The 18,690-nt window shown below is 33.4% G+C and overlaps 1 protein-coding gene and 1 long non-coding RNA gene across 2 annotated transcripts; one reads left to right on the top strand and one right to left on the bottom strand.

Moving 5' to 3' along the window:
• The first annotated feature begins 1,651 nt into the window (after positions 1–1,651).
• Positions 1,652–7,341, top strand: LOC146738361 (uncharacterized). The gene is made up of 3 exons (XR_014930361.1): positions 1,652–1,713; positions 5,834–6,006; positions 7,224–7,341. It is a non-coding gene; the product is annotated as an uncharacterized LOC146738361 (long non-coding RNA).
• Positions 4,968–14,768, bottom strand: LOC100377388 (hydroxymethylglutaryl-CoA synthase 1-like). The gene is made up of 8 exons (XM_085503749.1): positions 14,324–14,768; positions 12,690–12,815; positions 11,796–11,960; positions 9,591–9,762; positions 8,813–8,983; positions 7,735–7,967; positions 7,219–7,364; positions 4,968–5,885 (listed from the first exon to the last, which is right to left on the bottom strand). Exons 1-8 carry the CDS (start codon positions 14,766–14,768, stop codon positions 5,814–5,816), a joined length of 1,530 nt encoding a protein of 509 aa, XP_085359875.1. The 3' UTR covers positions 4,968–5,813.
• Between the last annotated feature and the right edge of the window lie 3,922 nt (positions 14,769–18,690).

Raw genomic sequence — 18,690 nt, 5'->3', positions numbered from 1 at the left:
TTCAAAATGGTTGTCTGGCAGCCATTTTGTTTTAATGAATGGGCTTCTAGACCCCTGACTTGTTTTGACTGATAATATTTTCAAATTTTAATTATTCATTATACATCATGTCATAGATAAACAGATATATTGGTTTGACTATCCTATTCAAAATGGCCGAATGGTGGTCATTTTTGTGCTAAAAAATCATCAAATATCAAGCATTTATGGGTGGATTTCGTTCAAACTTGGTACATACATTAGACGGGTTCCTGATGCTCATCATTTTATTTTTCAGATTGGATTCAAAATGGCTGACTGGCGGCCATTTTGTTTTAATGATTGGGCTTCTAGAGCCATAACTCTTAAATGCTTTGACTTATTATACAACATGTATTTAAATTTTATATATACGTTATACATCATGTTATATATATATATACATGTATTCAAAATGGCTGATTTTGAATGCTGTTCCAGAGCAATATCTCTCAATATGGACAAGTACTTGTTTGACGATCAGATACAAATGTCAATCATTTTAATGTTAAAAAATCATATTCCTGACATGTTTATGTTCCAGCTATATTACTATAAACAAAACTATATATCTTAAATTTGATAACTAACAGGGACTGTGCCATGCATGGCTTGTTTTCATGTGTATTCTGGTTGGGGCAAAAAAGCATGACATCACAATTGTGGCAACCTGTACACAATTTCAATTTTCCTCAAGCAACTGTTGTAAAAAAGTAATACACTGTACAAGTGATTTGAAAAGTCTGTGTGTCTGTAATGGCTGGTGTCTAAACTCAAAATGGATGCCTGCATCAGTATAGCCAGGTAAAGTATCTATCCCCCAAATAAGCTGGTTGTAAACCTGGAGATTTCAGAGAAGTCATTGCTTGATGGCTCAGCATATGAATCATTTTGCTTGTATTGAACGTATGACATAGTAAGTATGTATGGTACGTATATGTTATTGTTTATATACCTACTTTCAATAAATATTTATAAAGCGGGAGGGTCGTCACCTGCACGGGAATCGAGTCCTAAGCGATGATAACAACACACGCTGTACACGCAAAGGCTCATGGGTAGACGCTATTTTGTAAACAATGACACGCTATGGCCATCTGACGCATGCGCAGGTGACAACATCCCCGCTTTAACGATAGATGACACTGAAGTGAAAATAAACAGATTGGCTGATTAGAGTTCTAACTACTGGTGGCAGTACTTATCAACCCATCAGACAATTGAGCATCAACAATTGTTAGTCATATATTTGATATTTATGTGAATATTAAAATTAAAGGTGCATGACGAATGTGAGGCTTTATTATATTTCACCAAAGAATTTATAAGTTGTGTTAATTACGAGATGATTTCAAAATTGCAATACACTTCAACACCTGACGGAAGGTGATATTACAACAATTGTCCATTTTATGCATGGTGTAAAGCTTACTGTGTAGAACAAACTCAGAATGTTCATATAATGAAATCACATGTACATATACTACCAGTAACATTTTGAGTGAGAAACAAAAATAACAATTTTTGCTACTCAATATGCAAAGCTTCCTCAGTAAAGATCCATTTCAAATTAATGCTCAGAACACTGAAACATTGATCTAAAGTGAGTCTTCCTCGCGGGGCCTTGATTAGTCCATCTTTGTTGACAGTAGAGCTGAAAACAGAGGTGCACGCTAAGGTCGCATTATGTTCAATGTATGTACCCAGTTTGAATGAAATCTGTCCATAGCCAACACTGTTGTAGCACTGTTAAATCTCTATCACAATAGTGCTCAAGATATTATATTTATGCATTTTTTTTAGCTCCGCTGTCGACTTTGTCGAGCGGAGCTTATCATACGAGTGATTGCCCGTCGTCGTCTGTTGTCCGTCGTCCATGTCAATGTTTTACTTTTTCGACTTCTTCTTGAAAACTATAAGCCTGAATGCTTTGATACTTGGTGTATGTGTACCTTGGGTAGACCTCTCTTAGATTTGTTCATTTCATGATATCTTCAATTCTCTAATTTTGATGAATATTTTTGTCATTTTTGGTAAAAAGTGATATTTTCGACTTCTTGTTAAAAACCGCAAGTCCAATTGCTTTGATAATATATATATAGGTACTACATGTGGTTCTCTCTCAGATTTGTTCATTTCATGATGATATCTTCAATTCTCTAATTTTTTATGAATATTTTTGTCATTTTTGCTAAAAAATGTGTGGCACGACTAACACCGCCCTTTAAATATGTTGATTAGATCTAGCGTGCAATGTCTTCAATATAGCACTGAGTCAATGTTTTTATCTGCAATAGTGCTTCTGATATGAATTTGTATATATGGCAGACAATGGTAACCACGATGTGCTGGCGTCAAGGTCTGATGATGTCCATTGTACGAGTGTCATTCTGCTTTCAGAAAAGTTTAATGTTAATGAATGTTGAGAACAAAAATGGCATCCAATCGACCAGCTTTGGATATGCATATATATCTCAAGGTGAATGTTGTATGTGTGAAGTATGAATGTGATTGGTCCAGGCATGTCTAAGATACAAGTGGGCACATTCAACAAATATACAATGTAGGTCAATCCAGGAGTCCCCGTTTTCAGACAGTGTCTGAACGGAGACTAAAATAGTACCCATCATATATATATATATATATATATTATATTAAAGACCCAATATCTACAAAAGAGCTGCAATACTTTATTAGAACAACTTATATTAGGAAACAATTAAACAAATCAGTATTATAAAACATAATATTTATGCATATATTCATAAATAGTTTACTGCTGCATCCCAAAAGAGATTTGTTACAAATACATCTTCATACTTTTATTATTATTCATTCAAACCATTAGACTGTATTCTAAAGAATAGAAATACAGAAAATTTTCACAAAACGAATCTGAAACCGTTTGAGGAGAATGGCAAAACTGTTATTTTCTCTGGAATTTCTCTCCCATGATGCACTGCACATATATGCTATGCTTAGTAGTGCAAAATTAGAAATTCAATTCCTTAATGTATACTCAGTACTATTCGTATCATGCCGTGTTTGATATAAATCCCATGCTATGCATTCAACATAAGTGAAATATGTTGTCTATTTACATAAAATTCAAACATGAATTGCACTACAACTGTAGTACTATTATTTAGCATATTATGGTATTGCAATGACATCATTTATATTGTAGCAAATTCCCCAAAGTCAATTTAGTTCAAGTCCAGCTCAATAAATTTTATAAAATTTACAAAAGTAAACAAATACATTTCATTATATAAACATTTTATTTAAATTTAAAAAAAATAATACTGGAAAAGAAAACATAAATTTCAAGTCAAATTGCAAAAATTTAAACTCACAATAATGTATACAACATCTTAGTGTACCTTACAACTTTCTTACTCTTTTTGAAGAGGCAAGTACAGAAACCTGACAAACAAAAGTGCCTCTCACTCAATGCGGGCTACTGCCCTAATCATGAACTATAACCAATCACAGTCTATAAATATCAAATATTTCACATGAATTTCAATTCCCATCAAATAACACAAAACAAACCAATCAATTATGCAAATTAGTTAATTAAATTATTTTAAAATGTACACATTTTTAAATCTTAAATATTAATAATTACTAAAATACAAACATAATTTTTTAATGCATAGTCATTGTTTTTCAAATTCATAAAAAAATATCTATTCCTAATTAAAACATGTGACATGTGTTTTCATCTGAATTTATCCTGTGGTATCATACGTTCACATCATTATAATTTGAACTCCAATGTTTGAGAACATGATTTTAAATGGATTATTGTTGCACTCCACCAAAGGTACCTACCCTAAGCTTATAAAGGATTTTACTAATTTGTAGAAAGTGCAAAAAAAAATAATTATATTATTATATGAAACAATACCACTGTAAAATACTTTATTTTAGCTAGAATTAATTTTCATTGTTTTGTATAATTGTTTTCCAGCTTTTGATGAGTGGAATGTAAAATATAGGGAAAAAAATGGTATTTTTACTGGATTTTAGTTTCACTGGTTCATTGCTTCAGTAAAAATTTCAAGTGAAAATAACGTACTTTCAATAATACCAGAATAAATTTCTTGAAGGGTGCCAAAGGTTGAAAGTTGGAATATTTCAGTTGACTGCAGTTTGTTTTGAGTGATGAGCTATATGTAGTGCAATAATCACCATGGTAACCAAACAGCCACTAATATACTGCTATATAATGATTAAAAAAAAATGCTGTCATCAAGAAGCGTTTTTTCTTTGAGTTAAGATAAATAAAAACATCATACATTGCTGTGATTCTTTTGATAAAAGTAATGAGAACAGAAAGTGTTACTTCCAAGGTAAATGACAAAATCACATCACAGGATGTGACATAAAGTGCATAGCATTCTTAGTGTATTTCAGTTTACCATATTTTCTCTATTAGAATCACTTCTCTAATAGAACCACACATAGAGCAATAATGTACCAGTATTGTACACTGGATTCTCAAAATATAACTTATTTTGATGATACACACACTTGTGTCATTTACATAAGCACATGTGCTATACCGTACCAGTAATAGAGCAAATACAGTACACTAAATAACATATGGTATGTTAATTCATAAAATTACCAGTATGAAAACTCAGCAACTGATAAATGAGAAGTTGCTCTACTTTTGTATAAACTTTTACAATATTTACATTGAGTAGCGTTATAATTACATACAAGGTGAATATTTGTATACACGGTTTTACATATTTTTTTTTTTCAGGGCAGTCAGTATCAATGAATGGCATCAAACTTCCATGAAAGTTAACAACATTTACCTGGTATGGTACTGCTGTAGCATGACCTGTCACACATTTTAATGCATTCGCTTTGTCCATATATCACCATTGCGTCACCTATTATCGTTGCATTTAGGAATCATTGAACTAACGGAGTCATAGTTATTTGATTTTTTAATTAAAGACTTGATCTGACTGACAAGACAATCATGTAAGTTAGGTGGTGATCTCTCAGCATATTAACATTATTGGCGAGCTAAAGTGTTCAATTATAATTTATTCAGAATTCATTTCTGTTCATATTTAATCGTAACTCTTTGAGTTCCATAATTGTTTTTAGCAAAATGTTGGTGCCTGTTTTTTTCTATGATTTTTTGATAATTTTGAATCAAATGGACATAATTCACTATTCACTACATGTCTTGATCAAAATGTTGGTAGAATTATGAATAAATCATGTGCATTTATAATTGTGAATGGTGACACTATTCACTACATGTATTCATCAAAGCATGATGATAAATTATGCACATTTATAATTGTGAATGGTGACACTATTCACTACATGTATTCATCAAAGCATGATGATAAATTATGCGCATTTATAATTGTGAATGGTGAGAAAAGTTGACTTAGCACTCAAAGGGTTAAATAGATAAACAACATCTTAGAGTGCAACTTCAAAAGTTTAAACAATTATTATTCTTAACCATTTCAACACCAGACTTTCTCACCCAAATTATTCTGCACTTTTGTTTTTTTATTCTTCAATATTTCTTGAAATGAACCCAAGTTTTGGAGCCAACAGGCAAAGTTTGTGTAAATTTTCAGGTTTTACTGAAAAAAATTTGGCTATTTTTTGTCCCAATTCTCTGAAGGAAAGTGCAGACCACATGTATAAACAGGACTATTTTGTGAATTTGTGATGAAAAGAAGGAATTGGTGGTGAAAAGATTAAAAAACGGTGGAGATATTTCTTCATATTTTGTGTCTATTTAATCTCTATATTTTACAATTTGAAGGGGCTGCTTCTGGTGATGGTATTGAAGAAGGTCTCTTGCCTGACACAGTCTCCTACAAAGAAGAGATTAAGTACAAGGTGAAAGATATCCAAAAATCTCTGCTGACGACATTGAAGAGACTGTCAACTTACACTACAAGAATTAGATAATTCAAAATGTAGCTAATTCAAGATGTAAGTAATTTAAGAAGTAGCTAATTTAAGATCTAGGTAATTTAAGAAGTAGCTAATTCAAGATGTAGGTAATTCAAAATGTAGCTAATTCAAGATGTAAGTAATTTAAGAAGTAGCTAATTTAAGATCTAGGTAATTTAAGAAGTAGCTAATTTAAGATGTAGGAAATTCAAAATGTAGCCATTTCAAGATGTAGGTAATTTAAAATGTAGCTAATTCAAGATGTAGGTAATTCAAAATGTAGCTAATTCAAGATGTAGGTAATTTAAGAAGTAGCTAATTTAAGATGTAGGTAATTCAAAATGTAGCTAATTTAAGATGTAGGTACAATGTAATTCAAAATGTAGCTAATTCAAGATGTAGGTAATTTAAGAACTAGCTAATATAAGATGTAGGTAATTTAAGAACTAGCTAATATAAGATGTAGGTAATTCAAGAAGTAGCTAATTTAAGATGTAGGTAATTCAAAATGTAGCTAATTCAAGATGTAGGTAATTTAAGAAGTAGCTAATTTAAGATGTAGGTAATTTAAGGTAGAGATGCAGGTTGGGAGACTATATTTTTAATTGGCTCTAATTACTGTAATTACACGAGTAAAATAAACTTTTTACCCATCAAGTTATATATCATTTGAAAGAGTTTTATTTAAACTTTTGAGTTTTATGGTTTACAATAATGTACTATGATACCATATTAAGTGGTGTGAATTTTGGGTTAAAATCATGCATTTTAGGAGAAAGTGCACTTAAAACTTTTGAATGCATACCCTGATTTTGATTTAAAAACACTTATTTAAAACTTCTGTTTACTAGGAACATATTGGTTTATTTATTAGTGTTTCCATTGACAAGTTTTTACACAGTGCTCTTTGAAACATTCACATTTTATAAATCGTTCACAATTAACAGAGCCGCTAATTGGCAGCTCTATTGTTTCTGTTCAAGTGAAGACAGTGAGACCATACAAAGCCATTTACTTACGATAGTTAATTTAGGATGTAGGTAATTCAAGATGTACCTAATTCAAGAATTAGATAATTTAAGAAATAGAAAATTCAAGCAAATTCAGCAATTCAAATTCAAAAGTCGATTCATACAATGAGATTGGTGGCATTTTATCTTAATTTTAGATTCTGCTAATTCATGCATTGTGTCACATTCACTATACTACCATGTACCTGTATCAAAGTGTTTTATTGCATTTGTTACTTACCACAGGAATGACAGAAGATTGCAATGACTCTGGGATCACATGCAATGGTGTACAGAGATACTGTCTACGGTGCATCTCATCTACATGCGTTAAATACCACGTACCAGGAAACAGATCATCAATACAACCAACTGGTGTGTAGTTAGCTGTAAAGAAATAAGATGTGGTTATTTGTTTTCAGATGCACTTTTATTGGTGTCCATGTCTATTATGTCTGTCTTGCTTGCGTCATGCAATCAAATCATCAAAGAAAATGATAGAAATAATCAGGAATAATCAAAAATTTATTGAAAATGTCAAAATTTGATTATTATAATGTTTAATAATCATTAAATATTTAAGGGCAATGGTCGCTGTGCAGAGCGTGTTTGAAAATTTGTGTAAACAATCCATATATTTTACATGCGTTGTGTGGGTCCCATATCAAACAGGAAGTAGCGCAATGACCACCACCCTTAACAATATTAAAAATAACAATTACATATTTTCTGCAGAAATCATAAAAAACATATTTACCAAGATGATGAGTATCTTGTCTCAGCTTCATAGTATCTGCAAATATTTTTGGTGTAGTTTTCTTTCGTGAATCTAACCTAACAGTCACATCTGATAAGACCTCAGATAATTTGGACAATTTGGAGCCTGGTGCAGTGTCTTCTGAAAACTTTATAGAATACATGGAAGATGCTAATCCTGAACCGTAAGAAAACAACCCAACTCTTTTGCCAGCTATGTCAGCCACTGATGTTCTGGAAAAAAACATAATTAAAGTAATATCGTTAAGAGCATGAGAGAGCAAGACATGACAAAAGTATTGAATTATTAACTTTTTGAAAAGTCAATTTTTCTCACATTAATTCACAAACTAAACCTGAAAAATATTTTTGAATATTTCAACAATTTTGATCAGAAAATGTGCGCAGTGAAAAATTATGTACATTTGATTCAAAATTATATTGAAGAATTCAAAGAAAAATACATAAAAAGTGTACAAAATTTCGAACCAAAATTTTGGCGGGAAAATTTATGGTGTTCGAAAGTTATAATGGTGGACAACCAAAGATGCTTCATGAATCATTCAATGTTGCATTTTTGACTGACTGCGTTCGACCAGATGTAACTTAATTTATCATATTATATCAGGAAATCATTGGCTCGGAGAAAATGTTTTCCTTGCAGTATGGCACAAACGGCAATAGTCGGGCTGTAATATTGTTATTATGCGCCACACAAATGATGTGTATGAAATTTATTCAAAACAATCGCACACAACAACAGTTAAATAAATCCAGCAGAAATCTGGTGATATTCTTGGACAAGCATAGCAATGGTTCACAAAAGTGTAGATGGCCGCCATCTTGAACACTATTCTTTGCATAGCAACAGTTCTTACAGATGATAGCTGCCAATTTGTGTTCTCTACATAACAATTCATCAAAGTGGCAGCAATGGTTGAAAAACAGGGCAACATAATACCCAGTACATTCTTATTCTGATTAAAACCATATATCAAATTTGTATAAAAGTGAAAACATGGTATGGTACATGTACCTCTGACCATGTCCAAATTAAAACACTCAATATATATACTTACTGTGCTATGTAAGACACCAGCCCACCGTACACAGACGGGGTATACATATTACCAATCTGGTTGGCAAGAAGCAACGATGGCTTCACTTTTTTCTCAAAAGTTGCTTTACTGCATGCCATGAAAGTTTTTTCAACAGTTCTGTCAGAATATGTATCTTCAAGTTTTAAATCCCTAGCAAAAAACAAAACAAGCAGCCTGTCGGCTGAGATAGCTCCGCTGTTAGCAATGCACATTTTGATTAAAGAACTGAAGACATCATTAGAAAATGAACAATATGTATAGCATTAAAGCAATCGGACTTGCTGTTTTCAACAAGAATTCAAAAATATCACTTTTTACCAAAAATGACAAAAATATTCATCAAAATTAGAAAATCAAAGATATCATCACAAAATGAATAAATCTGAAAGCAGTCCACATGTAGTAACTATATGTATACATGTAATATCAAAGCAATCAAACTTGCAGTTTAAACAAGAAGTCGAAAATGTAACTTTTTACCAATAATGACAAAAATATAAGTTGACATAGATGGCGACGGACAACCACTCATATGATTAGCTCTGTTCGATAGCGGAGCTAAAAAAAACAGATTGACAATGTTTTAATTTGAAAATCATATTTGGTTGATTATTCCACATGATCTACATTTACATAATTTATTTTCATGCACAATATCATAATTATCAATTATCGGATGGGTGAAAAATAGTTTAAACACGTACTGTGCAACAATCATTGTCTCACCCACTTCAAAATAACAATATTCAAGTCTCACCTATATGCTTCAAGACCGGAAAATATTCCATTCTCAGTTGTATCCGCATTTGAGTCTCTAAGAAAGTCATTTAACATAAGCCTCGCAAACGATTTTTGTACCAATTTACAATACGGTGAATGAAAAAACATAGCGTCAAAGTGTTCAAGCGAAAAGGGACCAGTCTCTCCATCTGCAATGAAAGCAAATAACATACAGTAACAGTTAAACGTTCCAATTAATTTCGGTCATGTTTCGATTTTGACTGAAATATTCGACCACAATCAGCTCTACTTCTAACTAAATATTACAAAAGAACATTTTATCTACTGTCAGATTTATCAAGAAATAATAACGCTAAGAGAGATTTATATAGCAGCTGTGAATTCACATTCTTTGTACTATTGATAATTCCACCTATAAATGAATGTAGGCCATTCCTATAATGGAATCACACAGCTCAATATGGGAAAGAAGACACATTGCATACTGCAATGAATGAAATTGATGAATTTATATGAAAACAACTTAAATTATAATATCAAGTTTTTAAAAATTTTCAGGGAATTTTGAAATTTTTTTTTTTGCAGGGAATCACAGGAACGTTTTTGAAATCAGATCCCTGGGAATTCCCTTTTGTTATTACATTACTAATTCATGTCCACAACAAGTCATTGTCAATGACACGTCCCCGTTCCGTTCATATTTGAGTGACATAAACATTTTGTACATTCAAAGCAAATCATGACCGAAATCTCAGACCACTTTCAGTGGTCTGATCCGAAATGCACCTGCATATGTACAACACATTGTACTAAATCTGAACAAAATCCATCCATGCATGACTGAGATCCGGAATTGTGAAAATATGTGATTTTGATGCATTTTCGGCCTTAAAATGGCCATCATTCAGCTATTGTTAAACGGATCATGAAACAAATGCACATATCTATTTGTGACATGATGTACCATGTGTGTGTGAAGTTTAAACTTCACCAGACATATCTCGGATACGGATCCAGAACTGAATTCTTTAAAACAAAATGGCCGCCAGTCGGCCATTTCGAACTTTATCTGAAAAAAAAAGACGTGCATCAAGGTCCTATTATGTTTAATGTATTTACCAAATTTGAACAAAATCTGTCCATGCATAACTGAGATCCGGGTCCGGAATGGTGAAAATGTGCGATTTCAATGCATTTTCGGCCTTAAAGCGGCCGCCATTTGCCTTTCGTTAATGAGATCATGAAACAAATGCACATACATATTTGTGACATGATGTACCATGTGTGTGTGAAGTTTGAACTCGATTAATCCAGGTATGTCTCAGATACGGAACCAGAACTGAATTCTTTAAAACAAAATGGCCGCCAGTCGGCCATTTCGAACTTGATCCGGAAAAGAAATGACGTGCATCAAGGTCCTATTATGTTTAATGTATGTCCCAAATTTGAACAAAATCAGTCCATGCATAACTGAGATCCGGGTCTGGAATGGTGAAAATGTGTGATTTCAATGCATTTTCGGCCTTAAAATGGCCGCTATTCGGCTATCGTTAATCGGATCATGAAAAAAATGCATGTGCATATGTCCCATATAATGTGCGATGTATGAGTGAAGTTTGAACTTAATCGGTCCATACATGTTCGAAATACAGGTGATTACGGACGCACAGATGCACGGACGCACACAGGGCAAAACATAAGTCCCCGTTTTCGGACTACGTTCGAACGGGGACTAAAAATGTAATCATTTATTTTTATATTTACAAATATTTTCGTGCCAATAGGCGACAGTTCAATTTAAAGTCACTAATTCATCTCTTGTTTTTACTGCGCAAATTGCTAGAGCTGATGGTACATATACTTATACATGTAGAGCTTATTTCACAGAAACCATATTTCATGCTTAGGACTACATGGCTGTACTGTGACCATCTTTCTATCATAACAGTTTTATGGCAATTTAATGCACTACCCTGACAGAAACCTGGTCTGGTCGAACACAAGCACCTGTGGATCATAAAAAAGGTTCCTCTAAAGTGGAATTCAATAGTTGAATGAAGCCCCAATGGATTTGGGCTTCCCATTGACTCTGTGGCATAAAAACCCAGGAATTTTATTCCCAGGGGGGGGGGGGGGGGCATATCTGGTAGGATCTGAACTGGATCTATTGATCAAAGGTTTGATTTAAAAAAAAATGTACTAGCACTGGTTTGTACATTACCTTTTAACATCTGCATTTCTGCTTTCATAATATACCGTTGATAACATTTATCTAACGCACTTGGATAACACTGTATCGAAAGTTTACTATCCACAATAGGAAATTCAGATGATAAATCCGGTTTAAAAAAGTCATAAACATGCTGCATATGTGTTCCTCTTAAACCTAAGAAAATAAATACACAGGATAGCATTTATATTAAAGTGGGAGGGTTGTCACCTGTACACGCACGGAAATTGAGTCTCAAGCGATGATAACAACACTCACTAAAAACGCAAAGGCTCATGGGTAGGCGCTTGTTTGTAAACAATGACACGCTATGGCCACCTGACGCATGCATACGTGTCGACTCCTCCGCTTTAAGAAGTGTAATAGTTTACAATTCAAACAAGATCACTTTTGTCCAGGGTACACATGACGATTTAATTCATCTATAAAAACATATTGACGGTCCAGTTTTATTTCAGTTAATCAGCTGGGATTTAGAAATAATTTTTGTGTATATATCTGAGTAAATTACTGTAAGAGACAATATATTTACATGAGTGAAAATTTCAGTTAGTGACTCTGTCTTCATAAAATCATTAGGTCATAAAAACTTCCTACAGCGAAATCAGTATTAAATATTACATTGACAAGCAGGAGTGTGTTACCCTGATATTCTGGCTCCCAGACCCCCTCCCCCAATACTAAAAAAAGGACCCTTATTTTAATCCAAGAATATATACCAATTTTGATAAAGACATAGGTACATATACATAATATATTGTCAATTCTTTTTATTTTTCTCATTGGGACTCGCTATATGAAAAATCCCTGGTGATGAGATATTCTCTCCAACATTAAAGTTTTGAAATGAACACATTAACAACAACGTGAGAAGACTGTAATTACCTCTTTCTATGACTAATGGTGCATTAGGTCCTATAAGCATTGCTACTGATCCAGCACCACCAGTAGGCCTAGCATTACCAGTGGCATACACAGCTATATCACCTGCTACAACTAATGCATATCGACCTGCAAATAGCAACAATATTATATAGTTAATATTAACCAGCCATAACTAGCATACACCGACCTATATGTATAAACAACAATAAATTATACAGTTACAACAAATACACACTGACAATGTAACAGGGCTTGACATTAACATTTAAACTGACTTGTTCCAAATTAATGTTGCCTATATATTTACTTAAGTCTTTTAAGGCAAGCAATTTACTATTCAGTTGTTTGAATAGCAATTTTACCCACAGTGCCCTGCGTAAACAACAACAATGAGAGTGAGAGATGCCGCAAGATAATATTGTCAAATTCTCTCCCATTATTGCATCATTGTTACCCAGACTGTGGTATTCGAAACAGAGTCATGACGGGGAAAAAAACATTATATGAGAGTCAAAAATAAGTATTGTGGCTCTCGCTCTCAATGAGATCTTGACCGCAATTTAGGTCTAATGTTTATTTATAGGTTACTATGAACTGCTGAACATCACAATAATTTATGTTCCATCTGACAACATTGATGCTTTCATTCAATATTACATTGTATGACTCCATCTGGTATTAGTGTTCATTACATGTACATGCATAATGTACATATCCCAGAGTATGTCACATACTTGACACAATAATGTTGTTTGGAACGTCTGTGTTTCCATAAGGTACATTAACTATGGTCCATATGTATAATGTGGTCTATATACAGTAATAGCAAAATCTCATTTTCAGAATTATTATTTAATTACTTAAATATTGGAATGACCCAAATAATATGCAAATTTGCATATTAATATTTTTACTGAATGATATCACTTACTAAGCATAAAAGTTATATTACCCTTCATTTTCAGAAAGCCTCTCGATGGTTAAAATAACAGTCAACTGAACAAACCATATTCAACTCTATGTTTTATGATTTACATTGAAAATAAGTTCCCAAGTCTACAATTAACCATAGCAATTACAACAGCAGATATTTTCCCCTGCTGGTATATAAGTATGTTGTCCAGGTACAAACAGCCTGTCGGCTGAGATAGCTCCACTATTAGCAATGCACATTGCAATTAAAGAACAGAAGATATCATTAGAAAATGAACAATATGTATAGTATCAAAGCAATCACACTTGCTGTTTTCAGAAGTCGAAAATATCACTTTTTACCAAAAATTAAAAAATATTAATCAAAATTGGAGAATTGAAGATATCATCATGAAAAGAATAAATCTGCGAGAGGTCTAGGTCCAGATGTAGTAGTTATACATGTAATATCAAAGCAATCAGACTTGTGGTTTTTAACAAGAAGTCAAAAATATCATTTTTTATCAAAAAATACAAAAACATTTACAAAAATTGGAGAATTGAAGATATCATCATGAAATGAGCAAATCTAAGAGATGTCTACCCAAGGTACATATATACCAAGTATCAAAGCATTCAGGCTTGTACTCATATGATAAGCTTTGCTTGACAAAGTTGACAGCGGAGCTAAAAATGAAAGTGAAATAGACAAATTCTCTTACCATCCCATGCACTGGATTCAACCCAGGCAAGTGCATTGAACAACGCTGCTGTCCCGCCATAACATGCGTTGGTTGTATCGATTCCTTCAATATTTGTATTACCGCACTCTTCAAATAGCTGCATCAATACAGTTTTTGTACTTTTGGATTTATCAATAATAGTTTCAGTACCGACTTCAAGTCGTCCAATCGACTCGTACGATATATCGTAATTTTGCATCAGCTTTTGAACCACCGTCAGACACAGTGAGTTGATATCCTCTCTATCTGAGCAGAACCCCATTTTATCTTGACCCAAACCGATGGTATACTTTCCCGTAGAAACACCATCAAATATCTCCAGCTCTGATTGGTCAACATACTGAGAGGGAAAGTACACTTCCAGTGCAATTATACCAACATCATCAGGCCACCCAACGACCTCTTTAGTGTCGGAACTTGGCATGCTGATACCTGAGACAAAATTTGTATTAAAACAAATTAATAATTTGACAATTAACTTCCCATAACAATATTTCAAATATATTACTGTTGTTTCCACAATTTTTAAAATGATAATGTTGAATACACACATGGCTTGAAATTTACGCTAAAGTGTGGTCCCCTAACATGTAACGTTTTGATAATGACCATGAAACAGAATGTTTCAAATCATATTTTACAGGATGAAATTATAGCTGCTATTAAAGAGACCAAGTTTCTAGGGTAATAATAATTTTAAACATCAGAACCGTCAGACACAACTAATAACATCTGTCAAATCAGATGCTGATTCATTGACTAACACTCTCTGTTGACACTTGTATACTTAAGATTCAATCCACCACAAAATTTGCCCAGTGATGCCATTTTGATATTTTTTAACATTAAAATGGCTGCCATTCGGCCATCTTGAATTTGATCATGGAACAAATACATGTGCATATATGCGACATGACAAATGATGTATATATAAAACTTGAATATGATCGATGAAGGCATGTCAGGGATATGGCTCTGGAACCGCATTCATTTAAACAAAATGGCCACCAGTGAGCCATTTTGAATCCAATCAAGAAATTAGAATACAAAATGATGTGTATAATGACATCCCATAATGCTAATCTATGCACAAAATTTTAACAAAATCCTTATATAAACGACCAAGATGTAATTCTGGAATGGCACGAATGCATAGACGAATGGACAGATGGATACATGGAAGTCAATCCATAAGTCCCCGGTTTCAGGCTGCATCCGAATAGGGACTAACAAAGGACACTAAACCAATGAAACGCTCATGCTACTGAAATGCTGTTCAGGCTAGTGCCCTCTATCATCCAAATAAAATTTACTTTGTTTTCACCAACAACTCAAATTACACAATGCTACCAATGCTTCATACCAAATTTCAGAGTAATTAGTTTGAGCATTCACAAAAAAAATGCTTAAATTATTTTATTAAATTTAAGATTGTGGCCAAATCATGTGACTGAAGTTCAATGTAGAAATGCAGCATGACAAATTCCAAATCAATTACTGTGGTGTTAGTATAAAACTACTTCCTGTTTAGAAGAAATCACAGATGTCGGCCAAACAACTAACCAATCATAAAAAAAGATTTTTAAGCGTTTTTTGTTGTTTTTCAGAACATCCCATATGACAGCAAAAGTCGCAAGACCAATAATATAGCCTATATACCAATAATGCTATTACAAAAAATTCAGAATGTTTAAGACCCTTAGAAAGAGTTCAAAATGGCCACTTCCTGTTTAAATTCGATCCACAATGGCTGCTAAACTAGTTGGACAATCAAAATTCTGAAAGTTAGGTGCACAATATTTTGTTAATGGTTGAATTAGCTTAAACTCTACCCACCACATGTTATGCATATTTTCTGCTCATGAATATTAATATCAACTCAAACCTCACAGGTCACACAAGCAAATGGCAGTTTGTTTGTTTTCGTTATACCATTTCGCGATTACTCCACTAATAATATTTTGCTATTTTTATCACATTTTTTAAAATTTTTGTAAACCAGGAAACTAATAAATAAACTAATAAGTGTGGAGAACAATATAAAAGTATTTTAAGTCATCGAGTGTCTAAACTAAAGGCTCTCCAACAATAATTAATAGGGCAGGAATGCATTATTTCCACCATATTGGATTTTGCAAAGGATTATGGGATGGGAATTGAACCATGGATGGCGTTGTTTCAGGGGGGGGGTTATATCTTTTCCATACAGCCCTGTTAGTACATCAACTGTTAACCGCTCCTGCTTTCAAGCAACTTATTTTTATATACGGTATATCTGATCAGGTCAGAACTGCGCTTGTGCATAGGGAGGGCTCACAAAACTTTATTTATTAATAAATATTAATCAAATTTATTAATTTTGTTATTTAAACTATGATTAGGTATGATACATAATTTAGACAAATGTTGTATACATTCACTTTAAAGCTTATGTTGAGTTTTGATAGAGACTTCCTAGTTAGGGTCAGAGGTTATTGGGTTTGTGCCGACTTGGGTCTGACTGTTCACATACATTTTGGCACAAACTGATTCTGTTTCGAATCTGACAACGTCATTACAGGAACACACCTATTAATTAATTACTGTCAAAACTCAGGTGCTAAGTGTAAAAGTAAATAAAGTATTCATTTGGTATTTGACTTTATAGATATATGAACAATCATCACCATCCAAAGGTTGTGACCTTGTCTAGTAATCCAAAGGTATTCTAAACCACAAATCTTGTGCTAAAAAAATAGGATTGGAAACTTTTTTTTTCAGTTTGGTAAAATAATCACTGTATTTACTCTATTAGTAGTGTATGTGAAAATAAATGTTATCAATAGTCATAATATTAAAGTCATAAGGCCGCCGAGTTATAGGGGGGGGGATTACAAATAGATCCATTTTTAGATAGAACTATTTTTCAGGTTAATTCAAAAACTGTAAAATATTTTAGCTGGAATTAAATTTTGCTGAAAAGGCTTTTTGGCTATTTTGTATGGAATTTATTTTCACCGATTTTCAACGAGTTGAATGTAATGTAATGTAACGGGTATTATTTTCACTGAATCATTCTTTCAGCGAAAATAAAGTATTTTACAGTACTTGTAATTGTTGAGACCATACTGCTAAACTATTTTCACTCAGTATTGCGTTGAGACAACACCATGAAAGTTTTCTTTAGATGCATGGTAACAGCCATCCATTTTAGTACAATACACTAGGTAAAGGTTTAGACATGAAAATAAGATTGATAACCCTGGCAATTACGTAACATTTTGCTTTATCCCCCATCATTAGTCACTGTAACATCCACGTACATTTTTGTCAGTCGTCGGGAAGCAGGTAATGTCAGGGGATTGTGTAAGGGGATAAGTTGTGTGTACTATTGAATGGTGGAGGGATACGTGCACAACTGATTGACGCATTATTTAAATTATAATATAATAATGACGTGATCGATCTGATTAAACTTGAAATGCCACATAATTACATCTGTTCTGTGGCCACGGCTTGCGATATATAAATATATATACCTAGTAGATATATAATATATATATATACGTGACTTTGTGGAGGAGTCTCTCCCGTATGCACCGTTGCACGTTTAATCCGACGTCGTGTTCTTACTATGACCTCGGAAGGTCTCGGAAGAATAGAACGACAACATTGCAGTATGCGACGCTGTCTTGCTCATGATATAGCTATACTGCTCACAATGTAGCCATCACTTCCTGATTTGTAGTTTCCTGCTTCAACTCACTCACCCGAATCGATGTTTACTTTATAACCATAAAAACAACGTCAGCAGAACACATTCACTGCGCACTGCTACATTCATGTAAAACAACGTGACTGACTCAAAATACCCTCTGACCTCTTGCGTCCACGCACTCTCCACACAGAGGGCGCTTTCTCCCAACTTGCCACACACATTCTACAAGGAATATTACAAAAAATAGTAATGGCATGATACAGTCTTCGATTGATAGTTAAATTTGATCAAAATCCATCCTTAAACGACCGAGATCTGATTCTGGAATGCCAGAAATGCTTGATTTTGTTGCATTTTAAAAATTAAAATGGCAGCCCATCTTGAATCTGCTTGTCAAACGAATAAGTGTGCATACGTACGACATAATATATTACGTACATATACATGTAGTTTTAACATGATCGGTCAAGGCATGTCAGAGATACACTGCAGCCCGAACGTAACCTGACTTCCGACTGCCAGTCAGAACAGTGAGTCATCCATTTGAATATGTGTCATTCAAAGTAAAAATGGTGGCGCTTTCGTCGACAATTACTAGGTTTTGATTTTGCCCGATTTGCCGTGCAAGCCCTTTTTTCAACCTCTTGTT

This window comes from Saccoglossus kowalevskii, chromosome 9 (assembly GCF_978046115.1).
Source record: "Saccoglossus kowalevskii chromosome 9, keSacKowa6.1, whole genome shotgun sequence".
NCBI classification, from domain to species: Eukaryota; Metazoa; Hemichordata; class Enteropneusta; family Harrimaniidae; genus Saccoglossus; species Saccoglossus kowalevskii.
This window is presented reverse-complemented; position numbering and strand designations above follow the sequence as displayed.

Coding starts and splice junctions, on each gene's coding strand:
- LOC100377388 (XM_085503749.1), bottom strand. CDS start 14,768: ATGCCAAGTTCCGACACTAAAGAGGTCGTTGGGTGGCCTGATGATGTT. Junction 9,763..11,795: donor AGAAATGCAGATGTTAAAAG/GTAATGTACAAA, acceptor CTTTCATTGCAG/ATGGAGAGACTGGTCCCTTT. Junction 5,886..7,218: donor AATCTTCTGTCATTCCTGTG/GTAAGTAACAAA, acceptor TCTTCTTTGTAG/GAGACTGTGTCAGGCAAGAG.